The sequence below is a fragment of the Caretta caretta genome, chromosome 5 (assembly GCF_965140235.1).
Source record: "Caretta caretta isolate rCarCar2 chromosome 5, rCarCar1.hap1, whole genome shotgun sequence".
Taxonomy (NCBI): Eukaryota; Metazoa; Chordata; order Testudines; family Cheloniidae; genus Caretta; species Caretta caretta.
The window spans coordinates 37,813,129-37,838,053 of NC_134210.1; the positions used below are offsets into that span (position 1 = coordinate 37,813,129).

Genomic DNA, 24,925 nt, shown 5'->3' on the forward strand with positions numbered 1-24,925 from the left:
TTTATTGTGGCTTTTTAACCCTGACGTTAATTGTGTTGTCTTTCTGGGTATACTCAACTGAAGGCTATTGATGCATCACAGTGGTGGGTTGATTTCCCCCAGCACTCCAGAACTTTTTACCCATTTTGTAGCTATTGACGTAAAAAGCCTATTGAAGTCAATGGGAGTTGAGATGCTCAGACCCTCTGAAAATCAAGCCCTAAATGGCTTTTGTTTCTTCTTTTCAAATATGGTTAAGTCTATCAAATTCAGCAAGGATGGCTTTAGCAAGTGGTCTCTAATTAAGCATGTGAGAAATATGAATGCTTGGAGTGTAGCCTATTTAACATTCTGCAATTAACTAGTAATTTATGGCAATTTTTTTATTAGCATTTCCTGATTATTTTTGTAGCAGTCTTTTGATTTACACTGCCATAATCAAAAACTGGGAAACTGAGCGGAAAGGAAAGGCAATTTTCGGAAGGAGGTGTGACAGACTGACAATATGCTGGACAAACCTTATTGAATGAAGTTAAACCTTGAATTGAATTAGGTTTAATACCTTTTGCGTCCATTGTATTAAAAATGCAAATGTGTATGTACTACTGTGGAATTCTATGGATTGCTTTATCAGGAAGACAAGATTAATGTGATCTCTGGGAGAAATGAGGAACTTCAAAGGACTTTTTGGAACAATCCATGTAAAGTGGATTTCTTAGGAAATACTTGGGGGTGAGCGGAATGCAAATGACCCACTTTGAATCCATCCTTTTGAAGCTATGCCCTGAGGGGATAAATCAATTGAGCTCCTGGAAACTCCGGATCAAAGAGTCCTGAACTGTATAAAGGGTGGACTAAACATGTCATGAAGGTGCTAGTTCTGAGCTGAAGCTGTGATGAACTTGGGCCCACAAAAGAGATCCCTTTGGTGTGGTTTTGAAGAACTGCTCCTGCTAGAGCCCATGTTAGGATTGGGTTGATCTCTGGTAAGCTTATTATGTGTGTACATTCTTTTATTGTTTTTAGATGTTTTCTCTGTAGTGTTTTTACCTTAAGAATAATATAGGCTTGCTTAGCAAGTGCTGTGTAGTACTATAACAGTGAGCAATGTCAGAAGCTGGGACGACAGGGGATGGATCACTTGATGATTACCCGTTCTGTTCATTCCCTCTGAAGCACCTGGCATTGGCCAGTCGGAAGACAGGATACTGGGCTAGATGGATCATTGGTCTGATCCACTATAGCCATTCTTATGTACTCTGTTATTAGTGTCTGAAGAGAAAGTAAGCTCGCTTGCTCACTCAGACAAAATCTCTTGCTAAGAATACCACAGTGAAGGCAGGGAATTGTTCAGCTGGGAAACACCCTGGTCAGAAGGAAGAGGGATGCGGGTTTCCACCCAAGAAAGGCAATGACTTGAGAGCTGGAAGCCTGAGTGAGAGTGCCCGTGGTGTACCATAGAGTAGGAACACATGTGGTGTTGTCCTGAACTGTAACAGGAGGTTCAAATATTATATCGGGGCAGTATGTCACATTGTATTACTCTGAATCATAGCCAGGCAGTCAGCAATGAGTCCATTTCACATTTCCTTAGGCCTTCAAATGGGATAAAAGAAGCAAAGCACCAATCATTATTAGAGAAAACAGTTGTCAGAATCTTCCTACTAAATAGTCAAAAATCAATTAATTGTTTTCCTGCTTTGGGTTTTTTAAAGTTGTAAATGAGATTTTTTTTTTGTCTGAGATGTTAATTAGGGTGGAAAACAGAATAAGACTGCAAACTGAGACACCTATAATCAAATGGCAAAAGAAGAAAGGTTTGAAGATCTGGCTAATGAAGTGCACTTGTTAAGAAGGGTAGGAGTAAGTTAAACTACTGGGATTTCATTCTGTTAAAGGAAAAGTGGGGAAGAAAGAAATGGCACTGCTAGCATTTGTGTTGTGCCTACCCACGCCCTCCATTATCTCAATCTTTGGGAATGCACACTCTGAGCAAGCACACCAGTAATGTGAGAGAGAATCCCCAGCAGTGCTAGAGTAATGCTGCCAGGCCAAGGACTCCTTAAAACAAGGAGCATTTTATTATATTTAGAATCCTCCAAACCCCAAATTTGGTACAACACACACTGCTGGAGAGTCTTACGGGAGCACACCACCAAACTTTGTGTAGGCCACACCCCACTCCCCACCTAGACCTGTGTCCCCTTCAACATCTTCAGAAAAGCTCCACTTCTTAAAGGCACAGGGCACAGGAAATTAACCTTGGTCTTCCAGCCAGTTTTTAAACAGAGTTAATGTGAATTTAAATTTTCTAACATACATATCAACTTAGGAATGCTACAGTAATGCTGGCAAGGTAAAAATGAAAATAAAAGTGGATAAAATAAAGCCTGTTTCTTCCTTCAGGTGGATCTTAGTTTGTTGGGTGGCTACGTTCATTTCATCAGTTAACTCATAGCATTTTATTTCAGTGTAATGCTATTTAAATGTTTGATAGTATTTAATTAACTTGGCAGCTAGATGGCAAATTCAGTTCAGATCAGACATACAAAAATACTGTTGTATCAAAGAGAAACTATCTGAATATAGAGGTTCTGCAGCACGTTAAATAGGGAAGAGATGTTTGGTGCTAAGGAATCTCTAACATCTTTAGCCTGTGTGTCACTTGTGATGATGACTAACCGAACATTGCTGTTCCTAGAGGAGTAAAATATGACTCAAAGTATGTCATTTATAAATCAAAGGTGCTGATGTATAATTATTCTGGCTGTACCTCACATAAATGCTGCATCCAGAGTTATTTACCATATTTTCAAAAGGATATGGCTGTTAAAGGAATGCCTGGTGAAGCTACTAGTATGATGCAATTTTTCAAAGACTGAAGTTATCAAGAAATACTGGGGTTCAGCTGTTTTATTGAAAAAGTAAGCACCTCTTGCAGCAGCCTGTCCCGTATTAATCTTACTATATGTATTTGAACCTGATTTTTATGCTGCTGTTCTGTACTGAGCTATAACCAAAAGCTGTTTGTTACAAAGAAGAAAAGAGCCATTACTGTGAATGTTAAAAATTTCTGCTCCGGAAAAAATGCAACTTGTGCATCTTGCATCGTTAACAAATTGTCCATCCAAGGATATGTTATAAACAATCTTTAGCTTGATAGAGAGAGCTAATTAGAATAATGGATGGGCATGAACATGAGGACTGTAAAATGTATTCCTGCTGCTCAGATGTCAACAGATGGGTATAACAGGAAAAGAAGGAAATTGGACTTTTGGGTATTATGAACTACAAAAGAGATGATAGCCTCATTGTTGACATTTTGTCAATATAAATGATGCATGCAATGTGTTTTTGAACTGTTATTGTAAGTATGTCTACACTACAAATAAAAGGTGTTTTTGCTAGTTCGCTAAGTTGGGTTAAAATAGCAGTGAAAACACAGTAACTGAGTTTTTAACTTGGGTTAGCAGCTTGAGCTAAAGCCTAGAGGGGAGCTTGGGGTTGAATTGGAACTGCTAACCTGAGGTAACAGCTGAGGTCACATGATGGAAAATAAGGATAAAATAAGGAAAAATAACTGTTAGAAAGAAGTAGTTGACTCTGTTTAGGATATAATAGATACGGAAGAAATACAGGGAAGAGAAAGTGGCCTGCAGAACAGGAAAGGTGGTGGCTTGTTTCATGCATTTCCAGTGTTCAGGTTTCTTTGGTGATACTATTACCACTGTGCAAGCTGGTGGGATTTTCAGGTACAGTAAGTCACCTTTTCTTCATGCTAAACAGTATTGCCAACCACAAGTTGTTCAAAAGTCATGAGTCAGGCCCCGCAAAATCATGGGATTTGCTTAAAAATTACATAATTTAAAAAAACAAAAACGGAGTTCTTATTTGCCTTCTGGTTTTTGAGCCTTAAAGTTCGTGTTTTCCAGTATTTTTCCACATCTGTGAGGGATAAAAACATACTGCTGGGTTTTTTTAAATGAAAGGCCAGATGTAATCACATGATTTCAGGAGCTGGAGCTTTAAGAAAAATGCCAAATACCAGAAGACTCACCATAAAATCACAGGGGACTGTAACATTGTAAACATTAACATCTTTTGGCACCTCTTATGAGAAACTTCCCATAGCACTAGTGAACCAATATTTTTCTTTACTTTGTTCTTCCTAAATGGTACTTTTTAATCGAGCTCACCAGTAGTGCAACCAATGTTGCTATAGACATACAGCGCAATCTTTCTTTCACAATAGTGCTCACTATCACTGTTCAGTCATTTTCTTCCTTGGTCATGTCCAATTGAAATCCACTTAATGGGGTTTTTCCCCTACACTTGCCCATTTCACCAGTGTGTGTGTGTGTGTGAGAGAGAGAGAGAGAGAGAGAGAGACTCTTCCTATATTTTATTTCCATGTGCTCTGATGTCTAATGGAATGGGCTTAGAAATAGGAAATGGATTAATGTACTCAAGTGCAGTTACCATTTTATTTTATTTTATTAAATATTTTTATTGCAGTAGCACCCAAAGGCCGTAATTAGGCATTATGCACAAGTGCGCACACATGCTCACACACACACACACACACACACACGGAAAACGAGAGAGAGGGAAAAAAGGAGAGAGAAGTGTCCAGGGTGTGATCTATTTTTCATATGTTTGTGATATGAGGCTGTGAGAGGGCAGGTTTAGGTTCTGGTAGGACTTTATTTCAGGTTTGCAAGGTCTATGATATGGATGGAAAGTAGCTTCTTTATATATATACAGGTAGATCAGTTGCTTTCTATAGATCAGTTGCTTACTACATTTATTCAGTATTTTCTTTAAGAAAATAAAATGTGGGCCAAAGGGCTATGAATGTTCAAAGATATTTACAACACTACATTGAATACAGATCCCTGTAGGGAACACATTTATCTCATATCTGCACTTTTACCTTGATGTTTTGAAGTTTTTTGTCTCATTTAAAGCACCAGGGCACCACAAGTAATAAAGCAATGCAATTCATAGAATATCAGGGTTGGAAGGGACCTCAGAAGGTCATCTAGTCCAGCCTCCTGCTCAAAGCAGGATCAATCCCCAATTTTTAACCCCAGATCCCTAAATGGCCCCCTCAACGATTGAACTCACAACCCTGGGTTTAGCAGGCCAATGCTCAAACCACTGAGCTATCCCTCCCCCCATTAAGCAATACAAAAGATAAAAATAAACATGAAAAGCTTTTGCATAAACTTTGCAAAAGTTCCACCTTAAATCCATGCACTGTGGTGGAAAATAGGTCAACATTCAGCATCTTGTTATTTGATGAAACAATTCAAATCTGTTTCCAAGGTAACCAATCCCATTCTTTAGAAATCTCTGCCATGCTTCCACCTGTTTCACTTTAGCTGAATGGCTCTTTTCATTTTCTGCCATAAACTCTGAACTTACATACTGCTCTCCCTGTACCAGGACAAAGAGGCAATAAAAGTAAATATGAGGTAGTTAATATTTAAACTGCTTAATGCAGCTGTCTTGGTAGCACGTTTTTAGAGTTATTGTAAATGACAACCAGCACTTGAACAAAAAAATCTATCTTATAGGAAAGATAGATTAATTTTGGATAGATTCCTGGGTATCTGCTCATTAGTTCACAGTAGTTTCTTCTGTACTCTGTTTTTTAGGTAGCTAGAAGAGGTACTGGATTCTAGGAAGAGTAACAAGGCTCTGTCAATACCAGGTTAATGGTGTTCAATAACACCGATTTGTTTGTATGTTCTAGAGTAGATTGCCATCTTTTTTGTTTTTATTAGTTGATTGCTCTGCCATTCTGCTAATTACTCATAAAGGCAGGACATATTTTTATTTCAGAGCCGTTCCTCTGCATATGCTGACCATTTGCACACAGCTGTGCATTGTTTCCTAGAAATGGTTTAAATGCTTATTGTTTTTCTCTTTAATGATTGTTCCTATTCAACCAGTATTCCACTGGATAGGTAGAACACAAGGCTTACTGTGGTGACCACTGAAAAGCCTTAAATGATTCTTTCCTCTTTAACTGGTAAATAAAGAGTATGAGAGTGATACTATATTAAAGCTATTTCATATTTTATCAATATTTCATAGTAATTGTTTCTTTTATAAGTTTATTGATTTGTGTTTGTTTTACTAAAATATTGATATTACAGGCTCTTTTTCAATTTCCTATATGGTACTATCAGTAAAAGTAAAATTACAGAATATAAAACAAGAAGATAAAAACAGAACTAAATAGTGCCTCCTTTGAGAAGACAATTGTCCAATTATATATTGAAACTATAGGTCACTTTAATAGAGGACCTTATCAACGGCATTCATACCTCTGTGATCATCAGTATAACAATCCTATGAAAGATAACTCTAAAGTTAACTACTTGTTAATCATAATCCTCCCAAATATTAATTATAAAGTTGCATAATTTCAATGCTTAAGTTATTCATATACTTCCCTACAGTCTGGACCACACTTTCTAAAAAGTGGTTAAATAGTTCAAAGGAATAAGTGGGATCAATTGATAGGATTCTGTAATAGTCTGTTCAGTTATGTACCCGTGAAACCAGAGTGGTGTTCAGATGTCTGACTCAGCTCTAGTTATATTTCATGGCTAGAACTGCCATCCAAGGATCAGGTGGAACTTCTGTTTAGTTCAAGATGGCATTGTAATTACTTTTCTAATGTCACAGAGTTCTCTTACTAGAAAGAGAGCTACTGTAATCAGTAAATGCCCATACATGATTGGTTTCAGAGTAGCAGCTGTGTTAGTCTATATTCGCAAAAAGAAAAGGAGTACTAGTGGCAGCTTAGAGACTCTCTAAGATGCCACTAGTACTCCTTCTCCATACACGATTGATCTTCTTGATGTTTCCCCCAGAAATGTATTTGAGGGGATTTTCAATTATGCTGGAACTTCTCCAGAATCCCAGCCAGCTGGTGGTGAGTTCAGGAAGAAGCAATTAAATGCACTCATGTTTCTTCTTTTATGAAAGTTCTGATGAGTGGTTTTTTTTTGTTTTGTTTTTTTTGAGAGCCTCTCTCTTGGAGTGATCAATGTAAAAAGCACACTTTGTGGGACATTTTTGCATAAGCCAATGGGAAAAAATGATGTATCCCTGTGGGTTTATTTTGCCACATCACTTACCAAAGGTGCTGATATACAACTATTCTGGCTGGACCTTTGTATAAAATGTTGTTGACAACATGTTCCCAATGGGAGTCCTCAGTTAGGTTATTTTGAAAAATTGCTTATAATCCAGGTCAAACAGAGAGGTTGCAAAATATATGCTTTCATGCTCAATAAATTCACACTTTGGGGGGTTGTTTGCAACCCACCAGTAAGCATTTGTCTTGATAATTGCTCTGTCACTCTAACTTGTTTTTATTCTCTTTTGTCTCTTTTCACTTCTAATCAACAAAATAATTTTACCCCTCTCTTGATGACTATCATCCATAACCTTGATAGAAAGTCAGTTCACTTTCTGTATGTGTTGAGCATTAATCAGTGCTCATTACTTTATCTTGTCCTTCTGTTATATTAAACACATTAGTTAACCCATACACTCAGTCACTTATTGTACATTGTTTTGTAACTATGAGCCTTCACTGTTACATTAGGAAGTCATATAAAATTCACTTTTACATTTAAAATGAAATATTATATTTAGCCAGCTAGCAAAAAAGATGCTTTATTTTGGTTTACTGGTTGCTTATTGACAAAGATGTGAAAGATTTTGGGTGGAAGATAGCGGCAGGATAGATAGCTGAGGATCTTGCCTGGTATGACTGTGATGTTGCACTCCATATGCTTTATAAAAATATGTTTATAAGTGTGAATATGATGTAATTGGAATATGCTTTATGCAAAAGATCTCTTTTAAGGTATCATTACAAAGCTTATGATCTGCTGAGAGTGTTCATCCCATTTGTTTGCATGTATTATTTCTATATCTGGAGTTAAGAGAATAAGATATAAACTTGTATTACTGATGCAGACATATTAAGTAGAAGCTATAAGGCTGCTTCAGAATCAATGACCTGTAAATGGCTCTGTTTACTTGCAAACCTTCCTGGGTATGTGCAGGCCAGCCCTGGAAGAATGGAGAATGAGGTCTTACAGTGACATGTGAACGTGTCACCTGAACTGGAATCCATCTTAAACCTGGTGCTTTGCCATTTAGAAGGAGTGGTGGGAACCCAGAGAGACAAAAGTTTCCTGCCTTGTACCAAAGATATAAAAGGGGGTGGAACAGAACAAAGGGAGCTTCCAGTCATGAGAAAACCTCTAGTTTCCACCTACGATGTCTGCTGGAACTAACAAGGACTGTACCGGGGAAAGGATTGGGCCCAGACTAGGAAGGAGTCTAGTCTGTGAAAGAAGCTTATTGGAACATCCCTGAGAGTGAGATTTGTCTGTAATCAGTTTCTTAATGTATTAGGCTTAGACTTGCATGTTTTGTTTTATTTTGCTTGGTAACTTACTTTGTTCTGTCTGTTATTACTTGGAACCACTTAAATCCTACTTTTTATACTTAATAAAATCACTTTTGTTTATTGATAAACTCAGGGTAAGCGATTAATACCTGGGGGAGCAAACAGCTGTGCATATCTCTCTATCAGTGTTATAGAGGGTGGACAATTTATGAGTTTACCCTGTATAAGCTTTATACAGACTCAAACGGATTTATTTGGGGTTTGGATCCTATTGGGAACTGGGTGTCTGGGTACTGGAGATGGGTGACCTGCTGAGCAGTTTTTGGTTAAAGTCTTCAGCTTTGGGGGCATGGACCAGACCTGGGTATGTGTTTCAGCAGGCTAGCGTGTCTGGCTCAATAGGGCAGGGTTCTGGAGTCCCAAACTAGCAGGGAAAACGGGCTCAGAGGTAATCTCAGCACATCAGGTTACAGTCCCAAGAGGGTCTTTGTGACCGAACCCATCATAATGACATTGTTATGATAGTGAAGATGGAAGGAACATTGCTTCTTGAATTCACAGGGCCAAGTTTGATTTATATATAACTATATATCTATTTTGACTTTGTTTTCTGTGTATTGTACCTTTTAGAGCCTGACTGTCACACACACTAAAGTCCCTTTACACCATAGTTCCTTTATAGTACCAGAATGATGAAAGCCAATCTAGTGTAAATGAGAATTTGGGCCTTAATTTCTGTAGAATCTGCCTGCCTGTCTGCTTTGGTTCCCTACATTTTGGAGAGCAGTTTCAAAAATATATCTGAGAAAGGATCACATATGCTGTATCAAAGTCCTGATTTCAAGTGATCTTAGTCCGGAAGGGGAGGTTTATTTTATTTATTCATTTGTCTATACTTCAACTTGTTTAATAATTAGCAAAAGCTTTTCAGTGTAAAAACTGCAATACATTATAGCAAAATCAGGCCTTGGTGAATCCTGCATTGTCCTATCTATGTAGCCAATGTGAACCAGACACTCCAGCATTCAAAGGGATTGGCATCAAACCAATGTGAATTGCTGTTAGGCTTGCGTTTCTCCTCAGTTCCTGCACCTATTCTACTTAGACTCATAGACTTAAAGGTGAGAAGGGACCATCATGATCATCTAGTCTGACATCCCTCACATTGCAGGCCGTCACCCACCCACTCCTGGTAATAGACCTCTAAACTATGGCTGTGTTACTGAAGTCCCAATGGCATTTTGGGCTGTATAAGTAGGGGCATAGCGAGCAGATCGAGGGACGTGATCGTTCCCCTCTATTCGACATTGGTGAGGCCTCATCTGGAGTACTGTGTCCAGTTTTGGGCCCCACACCTCAAGAAGGATGTGGATAAATTGGAGAGAGTCCAGCGAAGGGCAACAAAAATGATTAGGGGTCTGGAACACATGAGTTATGAGGAGAGGCTGAGGGAGCTGGGATTGTTTAGCCTGCAGAAGAGAAGAATGAGGGGAGATTTGATAGCTGCTTTCAACTACCTGAAAGGGGGTTCCAAAGAGGATGGCTCTAGACTGTTCTCAATGGTAGCAGATGACAGAACGAGGAGTAATGGTCTCAAGCTGCAGTGGGGGAGGTTTAGATTGGATATTAGGAAAAACTTTTTCACTAAGAGGGTGGTGAAACACTGGAATACGTTACCTAGGGAGGTGGTAGAAGCTCCTTCCTTAGAGGTTTTTAAGGTCAGGCTTGACAAAGCCCTGGCTGGGATGATTTAACTGGGAATTGGTCCTGCTTCGAGCAGGGGGTTGGACTGGATGACCTTCTGGGGTCCCTTCCAACCCTTATATTCTATGATTCTATGATTCCTCAAATCATGGTTTAAAGACTTAAAGTTACAGAGAATCCACCATTTACACTAGTTTAAACCTGCAAATGACCCATGCCCCATGCTGCAGAGGAAGGAGAAAACCCCATAGGGTCTTTGCCAATCTAACCCTGGGGAATATTCCTTCTTGACCCCAAATACGGCGATCAGTCAAACCCTGAGCATGTGGGCAAGACCCAACAGGCAGATACCTGGGAAAGAATTATCTGTAGTAACTCAGAGACTTCCTCATCAAGTGTCCCATCACCAGCAGTTGGATATATTTGCTAAAAGCATTCACAGATTGGCTACATGCCATTCTGGGCCGTCATGTGGGCTACAGTCATGTGGGCTACATGCCATTGTGGACAGTCTTATCATGCCATCTTCATCTCCATCTCTCCATCTCATCAGACCAATACTCCAGGTATGGCCTCACCAATGCTGAATAGAGGGGAATAATCACTTCCCTCGATCTACTGGCAATGCTCCTACTAATACAGCCCAATATGCTGTTGGCCTTCTTGGCAACAAAGGCACTCTGCTGACTCATATCCTGCGTCTCGTCCACTGTAATCCCCAGGTCCTTAGAACTGCTGCTTAGCTAGTCGGTCCCCAGCCTTTAGCGGTGCATGGGATTCTTCCGTCCTAAGTGCAGGACTCTGCACTTGTCCTTGTTGAACCTCATCAGATTTCTTTTGGCCCAATCCTCCAATTTGTCTAGGTCACTCTGGACCCTATCCCTCCCCTCCAGCATATCTACCTCTCCTCGCAGTTTAGTGTCATCTACAAACTTGCTGAGGGTGCAATTAATCCCGTCATCCAGATAATTGATAAAGATGTTGAACAAAACCAGCCCCAGGATCGACCCCTGGGGCACTCAGTTTGATACTGGCTGCCAACTAGACATGGAGCTGTTGATCACTACCCGTTGAGCCTGACAATCTAGCTAGCTTTCTATCCACCGTATAGTCCATTCATCCAATCCATACTTTTTTAACTTGCTGGCAAGAATACTGTGGGAGACTGTATCAAAAGATTTGCTAAATTCAAGGTATATCACATCCACTGCTTTCCCCATATCCGCAGAGCCAGTTATCTCACCATAGAAGGCAATCAGGTTGGTGAGGCATGACTTGCCCTTGGTGAATCCATGCTGACTGTTCCTGATCATCTTGCTCTCCTCCAAGTGCTTCAAAATGGATTCCTTGAGGACCTGCCCCATGATTTTGCCTGGGACTGAAGTGAGGCTGACCGGTCTGTAGTTCCCTGGGTTCTCCTTCTTCCCTTTTTAAAATATGGGCACTATATTTGCCTTTTTCCAATCGTTCGGTTTGTGTAAATCCCTCATGCCCCACTTTATTCATCTCCCCTAAAATAAAGAGCTGCAGTCTTTTCAACATCTCCCCATACAGAAGTTTCTCCATGCCTCTCATAAGTTTTTATAACCTTTCTCTGAACCCCTCTATTTCTGCTGTATCTTCCTTGAGAAAGAGTGACCAGAACTCAACACTGTATACCGAGTGAGCACGTACCAGTGATTTATATAACAGCATTATAGAATTGTCATGATGGAGGCTGGGTGAAACCTCATTCAGTCTGGTGAGTGTGATAACCACCCTTCATGCAGGATAAATGTAAGAAGCACGTAAGCTCCAGTTTGGAGTAAGGTAGACTGAAACAGTAGGAGCAGCCACCCAAAACGCTGGCACATGCAAAGCTGGCCAGAAACTGAGCTATTTGTGAAGAGGGGTTTCACTGGGTATCGTTAAGTAAAGGAGTGTGTATCAGGGTGCAGAAGCAGCCAAAGAAGAGGCAGACAAAAGCAGCCAAAAAAGCCAACTAGACAGCTAGAGAAGCACTAGAAATGTGGCCCTGAGAGAAAGGAAATAGAGAGAGCTTTTAGGGCAGAGTGCTGGCTGGAAAAAGCTTGGAACTGTGAGCAAAGAAGCTGCCTCCTGCTGTTTGATCCTACTGTGATATGGGAAACAGTTGTATATGTTCTTTGTAAATAAACAGGACTGCATCAAAGAAATACTTGACTATCATCAGTTTCTCCTCCTATCAGAAACAACCTGCAACCCCGAATATTCCCTAACCACTTAGGCCAAAAGAGGGAACAGTGTTTTCAATATTATTTACTATCCCCTTCTATATGTGTCCAACATTTTATTTACTTATTTGACAGCCACTGCACACTGAACAGAGGTTTTCATTGAGCTGGCCACAATGACACTCCTGAGTGGTTACAGTTAATTTAGAGCCTGTCAAGATGCAGGAGCAGTTCAGATTATTCTTTCAAATCTGGAGTATTTTGCATTTGTCAACACTGAATTTCATCAGCCACTGTACTGCCCATTCCTATGTTAGATCCCACTTAAGTTCCTCTGTCATCTTTAGACTTGACTACCCTAAGAAATTTGTCATCTGTAAATGTTGTCATCTCACTATTCACCCTTTTCAGTTTACTAATGCCTGTGTTAAGAACACTGGTCCTAGTATGGAATTCTGGGGTGTCTTAAGTTTTTGCTATGTTAAATATTTGACTATTTGTTCCCACTCTCTGTTTTGTGTCTCCAAGCCAGTTTCTGATCCATGACAATACTTAAAATCTCACCATATCATTACTTCGTTTCCTTAATAGCCTTTTGCAAAGAACTTGTCAAAGGCTTTTTGATAGTCCAAATAAATTATATCAGCTGGTTGATTTTCAGTTAAAGAAAGCAGTTCTTGGCCATTACAGAAAACCCTTCTTCAGCAATTATTTTAATTTCAAAGTTTGGACTGAGTATACTTATTCCTTTTATTATGTGAATAGGACATTTTATTTTCTTTGACCTTGTAGGAATACACAGACTGCCTCCAAAATATAATAAACAGTAATGTCTCAGTCTGGCATGTAGCATTCTGTTTTTATTTTATTGCCATAACATCAGAATGCTTTTTATTATCAGTTCTTTAAGGCATGGTTCTGGGGTTTTAATTACGTTGGTAAAGTGCCCTTCATCCTTATCATACTATACAATAAAAAATAACAAGAAGAACACTGTTACATATAAATGATATGTATATGTAAAAAGCAGAATAATTATTATTACTTTTGTCCCTTTGGGCTGGTGCTTGCGGAGTTTTGCTATTTGTTAAGATTAAAAATAGATTACACAAATCGTGTATGATCTTGCAGTAATTTTGTTTAGTTACAACGAATTCACATAAAGTCCTGTTTCCCTGAACACAGTAGGAACAAATAGTAGGCAGTTTCCTTGCTCAGAAACCCCCACATGTTCTCTCCTGCAAGCTCTGTACGAGCGCAGTCTTTCTACTTTCGCTACCTCTCCTCCTCCGGGCTTTTCTGCCTCCAAAATGCACGGACTGAAAACCAGTATCCTAGCCCCTGTGTTTGCGACCAGGAAACCCCTGAGTCCAAACACTTAGCTCTGACCTACTATGAACCCTACTCATTGGCTTGGAGCCTCCTTCATTTGCAGCTGTCTTTACTATACAATGGCTCTAGAACCTAGAGGCCACAATCAAAGATCAGGGCTCCTCTGTGCGAGGCACCGTACGTGTATATAACAAAAAGTTCCTGCCTCAAAGTGCTTACAATCTAAGGATAAGAGTGAAGACATCAGGCAGCTAAAGCAAGAACAAGCTAACAGTGAGACAGTTACAATTAGTGTAATAAGCAGTAGTTATGCCACCCCAGTCATTTAATCGTTAAGTGCAGGCATCACTACACAGCTGCTCTTTAAGGAGAGATTTAAAGGAAGCTAGTTGCCTTCCTGATTTTTACAAGGAGTTCCTCCCATTCATAAGGGCGGCATGGGAGAAAGTGCAAAGGTACTTGCTGGACGGTTTAACAAATGGGCAATCCAGGCTGGCATCATGGGCAGTTCAGAGGTGGGAGCTGATCGCAGAACAGCCTCGGAGAAGGGTTAAGTGTTTTGCACAAGAGTATATAAACAAAAAGGCATTCATCAGAAATTTCCAAGATGTGGGGGAAGAATGGATAGGGACTGGGAGTACAGGATTGATTTGGAAATTGAGGGGGCAGGGTACAGGCAGCCATCAGGGTGAGAGCTCCTTCAGCAGGGGCCAACATCACCATACTCTCTAAATTTGGGAGAGTGATCAACACTAATAGTCATGGGGATGGGCAGGGGGAGTTCCAAAATCAAACCAAAAATACAATAGATGTATTTTAAAATCCCATTATTTGGGGGCCAATTTTATGATTTTGATGTGTCTGACTCATGATTTTAGGACCTCTGGGGTTGGCAACAGTGTTCCCTCTAGTTTTTCCCACCCATGTGTGGAATGAATTTTGTTATGGACACCAATATGGAGGTGATGTGTGGACTCCAGCTGGGGGTGTGGGCTCTGGGGTGGGGCTGGAGATGAGGGGCTCAGGGCTGGGGCAAAGGGTCGGGGTGTGTGGGCAGTGAGGGCTCTGGCAGGGGGAGTGGACTCTGGGGTGGGGTTGGGGATGAGGGGCTCGGGGTACAAGCTGCCTCGGGGCTACGGCAGGGAGAGAGGACTCCCCCCAGCTCTCTCTCCCTGCAGCAGCACTTGGACTGAGGGGGAAGGGGTACTTCTCCCCATCGCAGCAGCTGCGGGGTTTGGGCCACGGGATAGGTGCCTCTTCCCCGGCCCTGGTAGGTCCAGGGCTAGGTTGGGGCTGGGGGAGGGGCACCTTTCCCCCGGCCATGCCAGGTCCGGGACTGGGGTGGGGCCAGTGAGGAGAGGCGCCTCTCCCGTCCGCGGAAGGTCCGGGGCTGGGGGAGAGGCATCTCCCCCAGCTGCAGCCCTGAGCACCTGTATGGCTGCGCTAGGTTGGCAATCCTGGAACAGCCACCCGTTCCCAGTGACTTCAGTGGGAGTGCCTGGGTGCTCAGCACCTTTGAAGATCAGACCACTTATTTAGGAGCCCAAGTATAGATTTAGGTCCTAGCTTCAGGCACCCTTTCTCTGAAAACCTTGGTTTCCACGTGTGTCATTTTGAAAGGGTCAATCTTCTGGCTGTTTCAGGGTCTAGTGACTCTGCAAAAATAACCTCTGGGGTTTCATTATTGTCTCCCAGTGGTAGACATATCAAATGTCCACAAAGTATAAGTAAACAAAAAGAAAGTCTTCCTGTTTTGCAATCTCAGTCTGGGATGTGAAAGTCAAGCTCTGTTTTTTCCTTCTTGTGTATCATCACTATTTCTGTAGGCCAAATTATGCTGTATACACCATTGTCTTTGCATTATGTCTTCAGTGGCACTGGTGCAACGGCAGTGTCTTCCAAGGGTTTGCATAGGGATAACAGCAAGTCAGCATCAGAGCCACAATTAGAGCCCATGTTTCTTGCCTCCAACTCCCGTACTCTAACCATTAAGATAACACTTTCTACCATACCACAATTCACTCTCTGAGATGTACACAAAAAACAAGACCCCCTCCACATACCTCAGGTGTAGACCTGTTAGAAAATACCATTTGTGGTCTCTCCTAGTCTGCCTGGGGTGCCCTGAGCTTCCCTTAATTACCATTACAGGTCCCACATCTTTAGTATCTGCCTCGAGATAATAGTGTCCAGTAATTTTTTTCAAGCCATGAACAAAAGTGAAGGAGAGAGGGATATAAAAAGATCAATTTTACCTTGCATGCTGCTTTGCTGCATGAGGGTTTTATGAGCCAGGTTGTCATTTATTTCATTGCCAAGTCTGTTCAAAGTGGTTGGTCGGAAAGCTTTGAACTTAACTGAAGTACAAAAAGCAAGCTGTTCATTTAATCGCACATTTAATTCATCCTGCTTTGCATGCTGCTCCACACTGTCTTCTTTCCATATAAGGATTCTGTGGCATCTTCCTGCAGCACCCCTGCCTCTCTCCTGAAAACAGCCAAAGATGGCTTTGTGCTTATTGCATATATATGCTGTAGGCCCAACTCCTTTTCGGTTTGTAATATAGCAGCTACTTCCTTCTTGCATATCTCTCCTGCCCAGGTGAGTTATCTATATTCAACTTCTTTTCACACAAATTGGGAGGGTGCTCTTAATTTGTTTTTCTTTATATATAGATATATATGTATTTTTTGCTATGATTGAATGAATGAATGAATGAATGAATGAATAGGAAGTAAATCAGCAAACTGAGTTCTGGTTATATTAGAGATCTATATCAGTGACAGATGCATTTTGCCTTTGGATTTCCCTTCTTGTGAAAATGTTGGTCAGATCTCTGTTTAGATATCCATTGTTCAGAATCCACTGAGGGCTTCTTAATGCTGCTCAGGCATTTTAATAAAATCTTTCATAGGCTAAAGAATATACAAATTGATGAGGAGAATGCTTTTCTGATTTAGCCATCATCATACATTTAACAAAAATACTGCACATTTGTTGTAGTTTTTATTGAGGTTACAGATGTTGTTTTTTTCCTACCCACACACTCTGATATACTGTATATAAATATGCAGCATAATATACAATATATTAATGGCACCTTCTGTGTCACCCTCTGTTCAAGTCTGATGTTCTGTGTGTGTTATCTGATTTACCTTACCGTTTTAAACTGGTTAAGGATAATGCAACACCTCAACATTAAGAGATTATTATCAGAAAGGCTAGGAACAGGCACAGTATTATCCCCTATCACCTGCTCCTGGACCACCAAGGTATGTATTACTAGACTTGCTTAGGATAACTCATTACTGGTGTCTCCCCCAGCCACATTCCCTTCCACTCCCATATCCCCACCCTGAATCTTTCCTCTGCCAGCTGTCTTTACAATCATTTTTAAAATGCCTTGTATCAGATGATCTGTTCAATGCACTGTTGAAAATATCAGGAAAAAAAACGATGTATGCAGTGGTGTTGTAGCCATGTCAGTCACAGGATATTGGAGAGACAAGGTGGGTGACCTATCTTTCACTGGAGAGAAAGTTGGTCTAACCTTAATTAATTGGTCTCGTTACAGTGGGTATGGGTATGAACCCGTTGTTTCATGTTCTCTGTGTATATATATATATCTTCCTACTGTATTTTCCACTGCATGCATCCGATGAAGTGGGGTATAGCCCACGAAAGCTTATGCCCAAATACATTTGTTAGTCTCTAAGGTGCCACAAGTCCTCCTCGTTTTTTTTACTGCATACATAGTTTCTTTCCTAGTTTTTTTCATCAGTGTGTTGAATGGACGCTGTAACTCTTACCCTTAAGGGCCAAAAGCTCTTTTGTGCTTTATGTACACAGAAGGGAGACCAGTTTCAGAGTAACAGTCGTGTTAGTCTGTATTCGCAAAAAGAAAAGGAGTACTTGTGGCACCTTGTGGCATCGGATGCATCCGATGAAGTGAGCTGTAGCTCACGAAAGCTTATGCTCAAATAAATTGGTTAGTCTCTAAGGTGCCACAAGTACTCCTTTTCTTTTTGTAGAAGGGAGACCGAATCTGCAGGTCCGAGCTCAAGTGCCATGGAATTGGGAAGTGCCAGTTCCACAACATGAGCACCCTTCTCCCTGGTGGCCTGGAAGCAGTGTTGGGCTGGAAACTATGGTCCTGTCCCAAGAATATTTTTGAGAGTTTGATTTTTGTTTCCCCACCTTCAATTGGGACAAAAAGTCAAAATCTCAAAAAACGTTGCTAATGGAAACATCAAAATGTTTTCCATGTCAGGTTAATTGAAACGTTCTGGTTTGATCATTTCAAAACTTTTGCTTTGATTCTGACCTCTCTTTTTTTTTTAACATTCTAGCTTAAAATTTCTAAATGAAAATTTGTTTCAACCTGGAAAATTGGAATTTTTTGTTTCAAAATGTCAAAACGTTTTTCTTGACATTTTTTTTTTAAGTTGGGAGATTCGATGAACCCAACCCTGGTTTGCGAACACTTTCAATTTCAACAAATCAGCATTCTCCTGCAAGTTGTCTAGGGACTCAATTTCAATGGGCAGTTGGGGAGGGGAAGGGTACCATGCATTCCACTTCATTTGACTCTCTATTCTATGGGTAGAGGAGACTATGGAGGACTGGTGTGAGGTGCTCACGCTAGCCCATGTTGCTGAGGACACATTCTGCTGTGTTCTGCACTAGTTAGAGTTTTCTGAGTGCCAGTGGCTTTACATCCAGGTGGATTGCATTGCTGTAATCCATCTGGGAGCTGACAAAGGTGCATATAATTGAAATCAGGTCATCCTCCATAGGACAGGACAGTCTCCTAGTCAGCAGTAGATGACGGAGCATGTCACTTGCAATGTAAGAACTTGCTGACAGCAAGGAATCTAGGAACATTCCTAAATTTCAGACTGACTTCCCTAAAGAGGGAAATGGATGCTTTGTGGGGTTGACTCCCTTTTGGTGAGACTCAGCTGCACCGTAGGGCTCCGCTCCTCTTCTCTGGCCTTTTGGCTTCACTGATCAGACTCGGGGGGTGGGGGGAGAACAGGGTGATGTCTCAGAAATGCCATCCATTCATGGCAACAAAATGAGATGCCATTAACAGTAGATTGGACAGATCTATGATCCTGTCTCCTTTTGTGACATGTTTTGATGGGGGTATCTGAGTTAACACCTCATTGAGATGAATCAGGCATTCTCCTCCTGTGAGCCAATGTTTCAGACTCTTTGCAAATGCAAATCAGCACCCTGCACACAGTTTACTTCATATTTTCAAGGTTTACTCCCCAGCCATGTGGCCTAGAGAATTACCTTTAAAAAAATAAATGAGAGAGAAAGAGAAAGCTGAGATTATGCAGAACAAAATGACAGCCTCAAAGAAAAAGTGCCAGATTACTGACAGATACAGACTGTCCCAGTGAGAGCTCTGACGGCGCCAGAAAGCAGGGTTAGTGCCATGACCTCTAGCAGATTTAATCCATGTACTCTATTTCTAATGTACCCATTATCATGTGACATAACTGTTGTAAAACAAACAAACAAAATAGAAATCCACGTATTATTCTGAGCACATGCTCTTCCCTTACGCAGTAGCATCCCTAAAAACTTCATCCCAGCACAGTTGCTATGTCTTCACTGATATTGTAACTCTTGTTAAGAACACAACTTTTTTTTGCAGTGTTAGATATACAGCTGTTTTTTCCTAGGAAACAAGATAGGCCATCTAAGATCATGCCTCTGTGATGGCTGCTTCATTGCTTAGCAGAGGGGTTCTCAAAATGGGAGTTGCAACTCCTCAGGGGGGTGGCGAGGTTATTACAGGGGGGTTATGAGAACATGCACGAAACAGAGAGCAACAAATTGGTTAGTCTCTAAGGTGCCACAAGTACTCCTTTTCTTTTTGCTATAAAATATATAATTTAAATCTAGCGTTTTAGAAAATTAAACACACCTTTCCGTCACAGTGTAGCGTATTTACTTCAAAAAGTATTGTATATGTATAATGCAGCAATTGTTGTTCCCAAACAAAATATATTTAAGGAAATTGGACTCTCGGGACTGTAGTATTGTGCGCACAGGTTTGTTGTCTTGAGACTAAAAAGGTCTGAGACAACATTAGAGGGCTTAATTGTTCAACAGCTGAAGAGCTGCATTAAACCACAGACTTGTCAGAACACTGAGATCGCAAAAGAAAGTAATTTATAATTTAACAGTCAGACACACAATCAGGGACAGCACTGTGGTGGGGGGAGAGATTTGTAGGGACTGTAGCCACCCCAAAATTTGCATTAGGCCTCCCATAGCCACCCCTCCCAGCGCAAAGGTGAAGCGTTACGCAGTAATAAGGGTGGCATGGTATGGCATTGCTACCCTTACTTCTGCAGCTCTGTGCTGCTGCTGGCAGCGGTGCTGCCTTCAGAGCTGGGTGCCCGGCCAGCAGCTGTTGCTTTCCAGCCACCCAGCTCTGAATGCAGTGCCTGCCGCCAGCAGTAGCAAAGAAGTAAGGATGGCAATGTGGTACTAAGTCTGCTATAAAAAGTGATATTGACAAAGTTTCTTTGCCCCCCGCCCTTGCCAGTATTAAACAGTAACTATATAAAAAAAATTTCTTCTTATAATAATAAATCAATAAAAATGTGTTTTAGTCTTAATTTAAAAGTGGCGTGAAAAAGTAAATTCATTTTAAACAATAGGGTTATAAATTTACCATTTAAAATAGTGTGAAATATAAAATTGTGTTTTTAATTTATAAGGGGGGGTCATACTCAGAAGCTTGCTGTCTGAAAGGGGTGGCCAATACAAAAAGTTTGAGAACCACTAGAGTTAGACTCATTGGGTATATCTACACTACAATTAAAAACCCTCAGCTGGGTCAGGTCAGCTGACAGGCTCACAGAGTTTACACTAAGGGGCTGTTTAATTCAGCCTTGGTGGTTTGCAATCGCAGGCCTTGTGTTTGTGGGGGAGTGTGTGAAAACTGTTTTCTCCCCCTGACATTCCAAAAGAGTGTTATCAAGCACTTAGTGCTTGTCTCGACTAGGATGGAAGGGGTAATTTTTAAAATGTGTTCACTAATATGTTTTAACTAACACATTTTAAAATCCCAGTATAAACAGGGTGAGTTGTATTTTAACATGTGTTAGCTGGTCAAGGTGAACCTTAGGCAGAACCTAAGTGATAACATATGAAAATACAAATCACCCATTAGGGTTTTAAAATATATTAGTTAAAATGTTTTAGAGAGACAAGGTCGGTGAGGTAATATCTTTTATTGGGCCTACTTCTGTTGATGAGAGAGACATGCTTTTGGGCCACACAGAGCTCTTCTTCAGGTCTGGGAAAGGTACTCAAGAGCACGGGCGGCGGGCGAACCCCGGCTTTTGGAGGCTAGCCCATTGGCACCACCCTTTCTGCCCAAGGTCCCTCCCTCACATGCCAGAGGTCCACACACACACACCCCGCACCGTAAAAGGAAAAGCTCTGAGGGGGCCCTTCGGACTGGAGGAGTCCTGGCCCGCCCGCCCAAGCTGGCCCCCCAGACCCACTGCCCACCCCCAGCGCCAGACCGAGCCGCCACCCCCGCGTGCCAGGCTGAGCCGGCAGCCTCCCCGAGCACCAGGCCAAGCCGCCGGCACCCCCTCCCATGATGGCCCTCTCCCCCCTGCCAGAGTCGGGCCAAGAGCTGCAGGTATCCTCCCCAAGTGCCAGCTCCTCCCGCGGCTGAAGGCCCACCCCCGCCGAGCCACCGGCCCCAGTAGCACCCGAGGGAGCCTCCTCACTCCACCAGCCGCTGGGTCTCCGTATCGCTCCTCATTCCCCCATCCCAAGGAGGAGGAACGCAGGGAGCAGCGGGGATCTTGGGGGTGGGAGGTGCAGTGGAGGAGGCAGTGGAGGTCTCAGGGAAGTGGGAGGACCGCAGCCCAGTTGTCCGGTAGTAGGTAGGCAGCAGCGCCAGGAAAGGCAAAGCCTTCCTTGGCCTATTATACCCGCTGCCCATGCTCAAAAGCATCGCAGCTAAATGCAAGTTGGAACGGATTGTTTAGCATCAGTAGTTAGCACATATTGTAAAGGACTGTTCAAGGTAGAGTGACCTGTTAACACGTCTGCAGTCATAGGACTAAAAGAAGGGGGCTAGTGGGTTACAGATTGTTGTAATAAGCCATAAATACAGGTTTCCTTTGAGGATGAGGACTGATAGGTCAGACACAGAATCATCACTTTGTGAAAAGTGTTCACCCACATGTGATGTGGTGTTTTTGTCTTTTATCCTGTTCCTGTGTGAGTTCATTTGAGAGTGTAGTGGTCATCTGGTTTCACCTATTGTGATGGGCATATGTAAGATCCATGGATCTTCAAACGTGTATTGCGGGTGGGGGAGTCTTGATCATTGAGTCATTCATTGATCATTGTAGCAGTGAAGAGATGTATGCAGGTTTTGCATCTGTTGTTCTGGCAGGGACTGGTGCCGCTTTGAGTTGGTATGTCCTAGTGTGTGAGAAATTTGGTCCTGATGATGAGCTTGGAGAGGCTGGGGGGTTATTTGAAGGCCAGAAGTGTGGGTTCAGGAAATATTTCTTTCAGGTCCACATCAAGTAGGCGTTGTAGTTCTTTGATGATACCCCATATGAGTTCCAGTGTGAGGTGATAGGTGACAGGTAGGGGGGTGTAGTTGGAGGGAGTTTTATTTCTGTATTGAACCAAGTTCTCTCTGGATATTTGTGTGGCCTGTTCCATGATGCAATCTACTTCTCTGATGGAGTGTCCTTGTTTGCTGAAGGTGGTTTTAAGAGTGTTAAGATTTATATCCCGGACTTTCTCCCCAGAGCATATTCTATGTTATCTGAGTGCCTGGCTGTAGATAACAGATTCCTTGGTATGGTTGGGGTGGTTGCTGAATCTGTGAAGGTAGGTGTGCATTTCTTGTGTATGGTTGTCATTAGGGTTCCATTGTTACCTTTCCCAGACCTGAAGAAGAGCTCTGTGTGATTCCAAAGCATTCCTCTCTCACCAACAGAAGTTGGTCCAATAAAAGATATTACCTCACCCAACTTGTATCTCCAATATCCTGGGACTGACACTGACACGGCTACACTGCATACAAAAATGTTTTTAGCTCATTCATTTAAAATGTATATTTTATCTTTTCCATTATACAGTATTGCCAACTCTCATGATATTTGGTGTTTTTTCTTAAAGCCTCAGCTCTTAGAATCGAGTGATTACATAAGAATTTTACTTTTGTATTATTTTATTTATTAATAGATCCTTTCTTTTATCACCGAAATCTTATAAAACTTGTTTTACAACTTAAGTAGGGATCAGTAAGTAATCTAAATTTACTGTCTCTAAACAGTGGCCACATTTTGATATATCTGTAAAGTCCCAAATGTCAAAACTTCCCAGCCTTTTATTGGGATTAAATTCTAATCTACTATGGGTGTTAGAAAAGATGGGTATGCGTTTAGCTTTCTAAATAAACTATCCCAAGTTTCTTTTATTGCTTTCATAAAAGGGTGGTTATCTATTGATTTTTTTGGCCACAGGTTTTCTTTATCCAGGGGATCATGTGGAGTTTGATTTCAGGGGGGATCATGTGGAGTTTGATTTCACAACAATGAGCTTGTTCTGTCTCTACGCTCTGCTTATTAATGTTTTGTGTTATCTAGTACATTAGGTTTCTGATCTAACAATCTTGATAATAGTGCTTAATGTTGCTAAAGCCAATCCTCCCTCTTGCAATGGCCTTTGTAAAGTAGATTAGTTAACCTTGGGTTTCTTATTTTCCCAAATTAATTTGTTCATCATGGATCACCACTGATCTAAGAGACTTCCTTGGACTAAACCCAAGAGTGTTTGGAAAAGGAAGTTAATTCCGGGTAAGACATTAATTTTAAATGCCACAATTTTGCCTATGAAATGTTGTATTTTGACCAATTTTCAAGATCTGTCTTGATTTTCTTAATCAAAGGAGTATAATTAATGTTATATCTCATACCACCTTTTAGAAATGTATATCGCTAGGTGTTTTATTAAAGACCTGGTCTACACCAGATAAGGCATCTTAAGTCAACCTAGTTATGTCAGTTTACATACGATAGCCTTGTCCCACCGATGTAAGTGCCCTACTACACCGACATAATAATTCCACCTCCACGAGAGGCGTAGGGCTTATGTTGGTGTAGTTAGGGTGACAGTGTCTGTGGAGACACTGCGTTACTTACATTGGCGGTTGCTGTCTTGTCAATTTCAGGGCTTCATGCTGGAGCCCTGAAATTGACAAGAAAGCTGGCAGCTGGAGCCCGGCTTCCCCCGACTCCCCGCTCCCAACCAGGCTGTGCCCAACCAGCTCCCCAGTCAGGGAGCCAAGAAACCCGGGCTGCTGCCCCCGACTCCCGGTGGGGAACGGGGAAGCTGGAAGCCCGGGGGAGCTGGCCCCCACTCCTAGCAGGTAGGCAAGAAACCTGGGTAGCTTTCCCACTCCAAACTGGCCCCACCCTGCCCCTCTTCAGTCAGTGGAAGTGCTCCTGGTGAGGATGAGCACCACTGACAGAAGGAGGGTAGTGGGGACATCAGCCATCACAGTAATTACTACTGTGGCTATAAGTCAACCTAATATAGGTCAACTTAAGTCTGTAGTGTAGACATGCCTGAAGTAGTTACCCATTTGTATTTGTCTTTTATATTTTTTTTTTGTAGGTCAGAACCCAAACCTATGTACAGGAGTTCTGACTTACCTTAAATCCTGACACTTTTTGCCAAATTTAATATTTCCTCTTGCAATTCTAATAGTGTGTGAGCTGGATTCGTAATAAATATTGTCTGTATATAAAGCTAATTTGTGTTCCCTGTTTCCTACTGTAATTCCATTTATATTAGGATTATTTCTGAGTGATTGGGCAAATGATTCCATTACCAGGGCAAAAAGAAGAGAACATGAGAACGGCCATACTGGGTCAAAATAAACTAATGATGACACTAAACTGGGAGGAGTGGTAGATACGCTGAAGGGTAGGGATAAGATACAGAGGGACCTACACAGATTAGAGGATTGGGCCAAAAGAAATCTGATGAGGTTCAACAAGGACAAGTGCAGAGTCCTGCACTTAGGACGGAAGAATCCCATGCACTGCTACAGTCTAGGGACCGAATGGCTAGGCAGCAGTTCTGCAGAAAAGGACCGTGGGGTTACAGTGGACGAGAAGCTGGATATGAGTCAACAGTGTGCCCTTGTTGCCAAGAAGGCTAACAGCATTTTGGGCTGTATAAGTAGGGGCATTGCCAGCAG

At 41.7% G+C, this 24,925-nt stretch overlaps 1 protein-coding gene across 4 annotated transcripts in view; it reads left to right on the plus strand.

Annotated features, from left to right (window-relative positions):
- The window catches only part of RAB3C (RAB3C, member RAS oncogene family), a 210,997-nt gene that overhangs the window by 133,353 nt on the left and 52,719 nt on the right, over positions 1-24,925 (plus strand). The window contains exon 1 of one of the 4 annotated variants that reach the window (XM_075128485.1): positions 16,029-16,251. The exons of 2 other annotated variants lie outside the window; for them this stretch is intronic. In XM_075128485.1, the coding sequence (XP_074984586.1) occupies positions 16,066-16,251 (186 nt within the window). In that variant the 5' untranslated portion in view covers positions 16,029-16,065. Of the gene's footprint in view, positions 1-16,028; positions 16,252-24,925 lie in introns of those variants that run through there. One more of the 4 variants, XM_075128486.1, reaches the window with a different exon arrangement.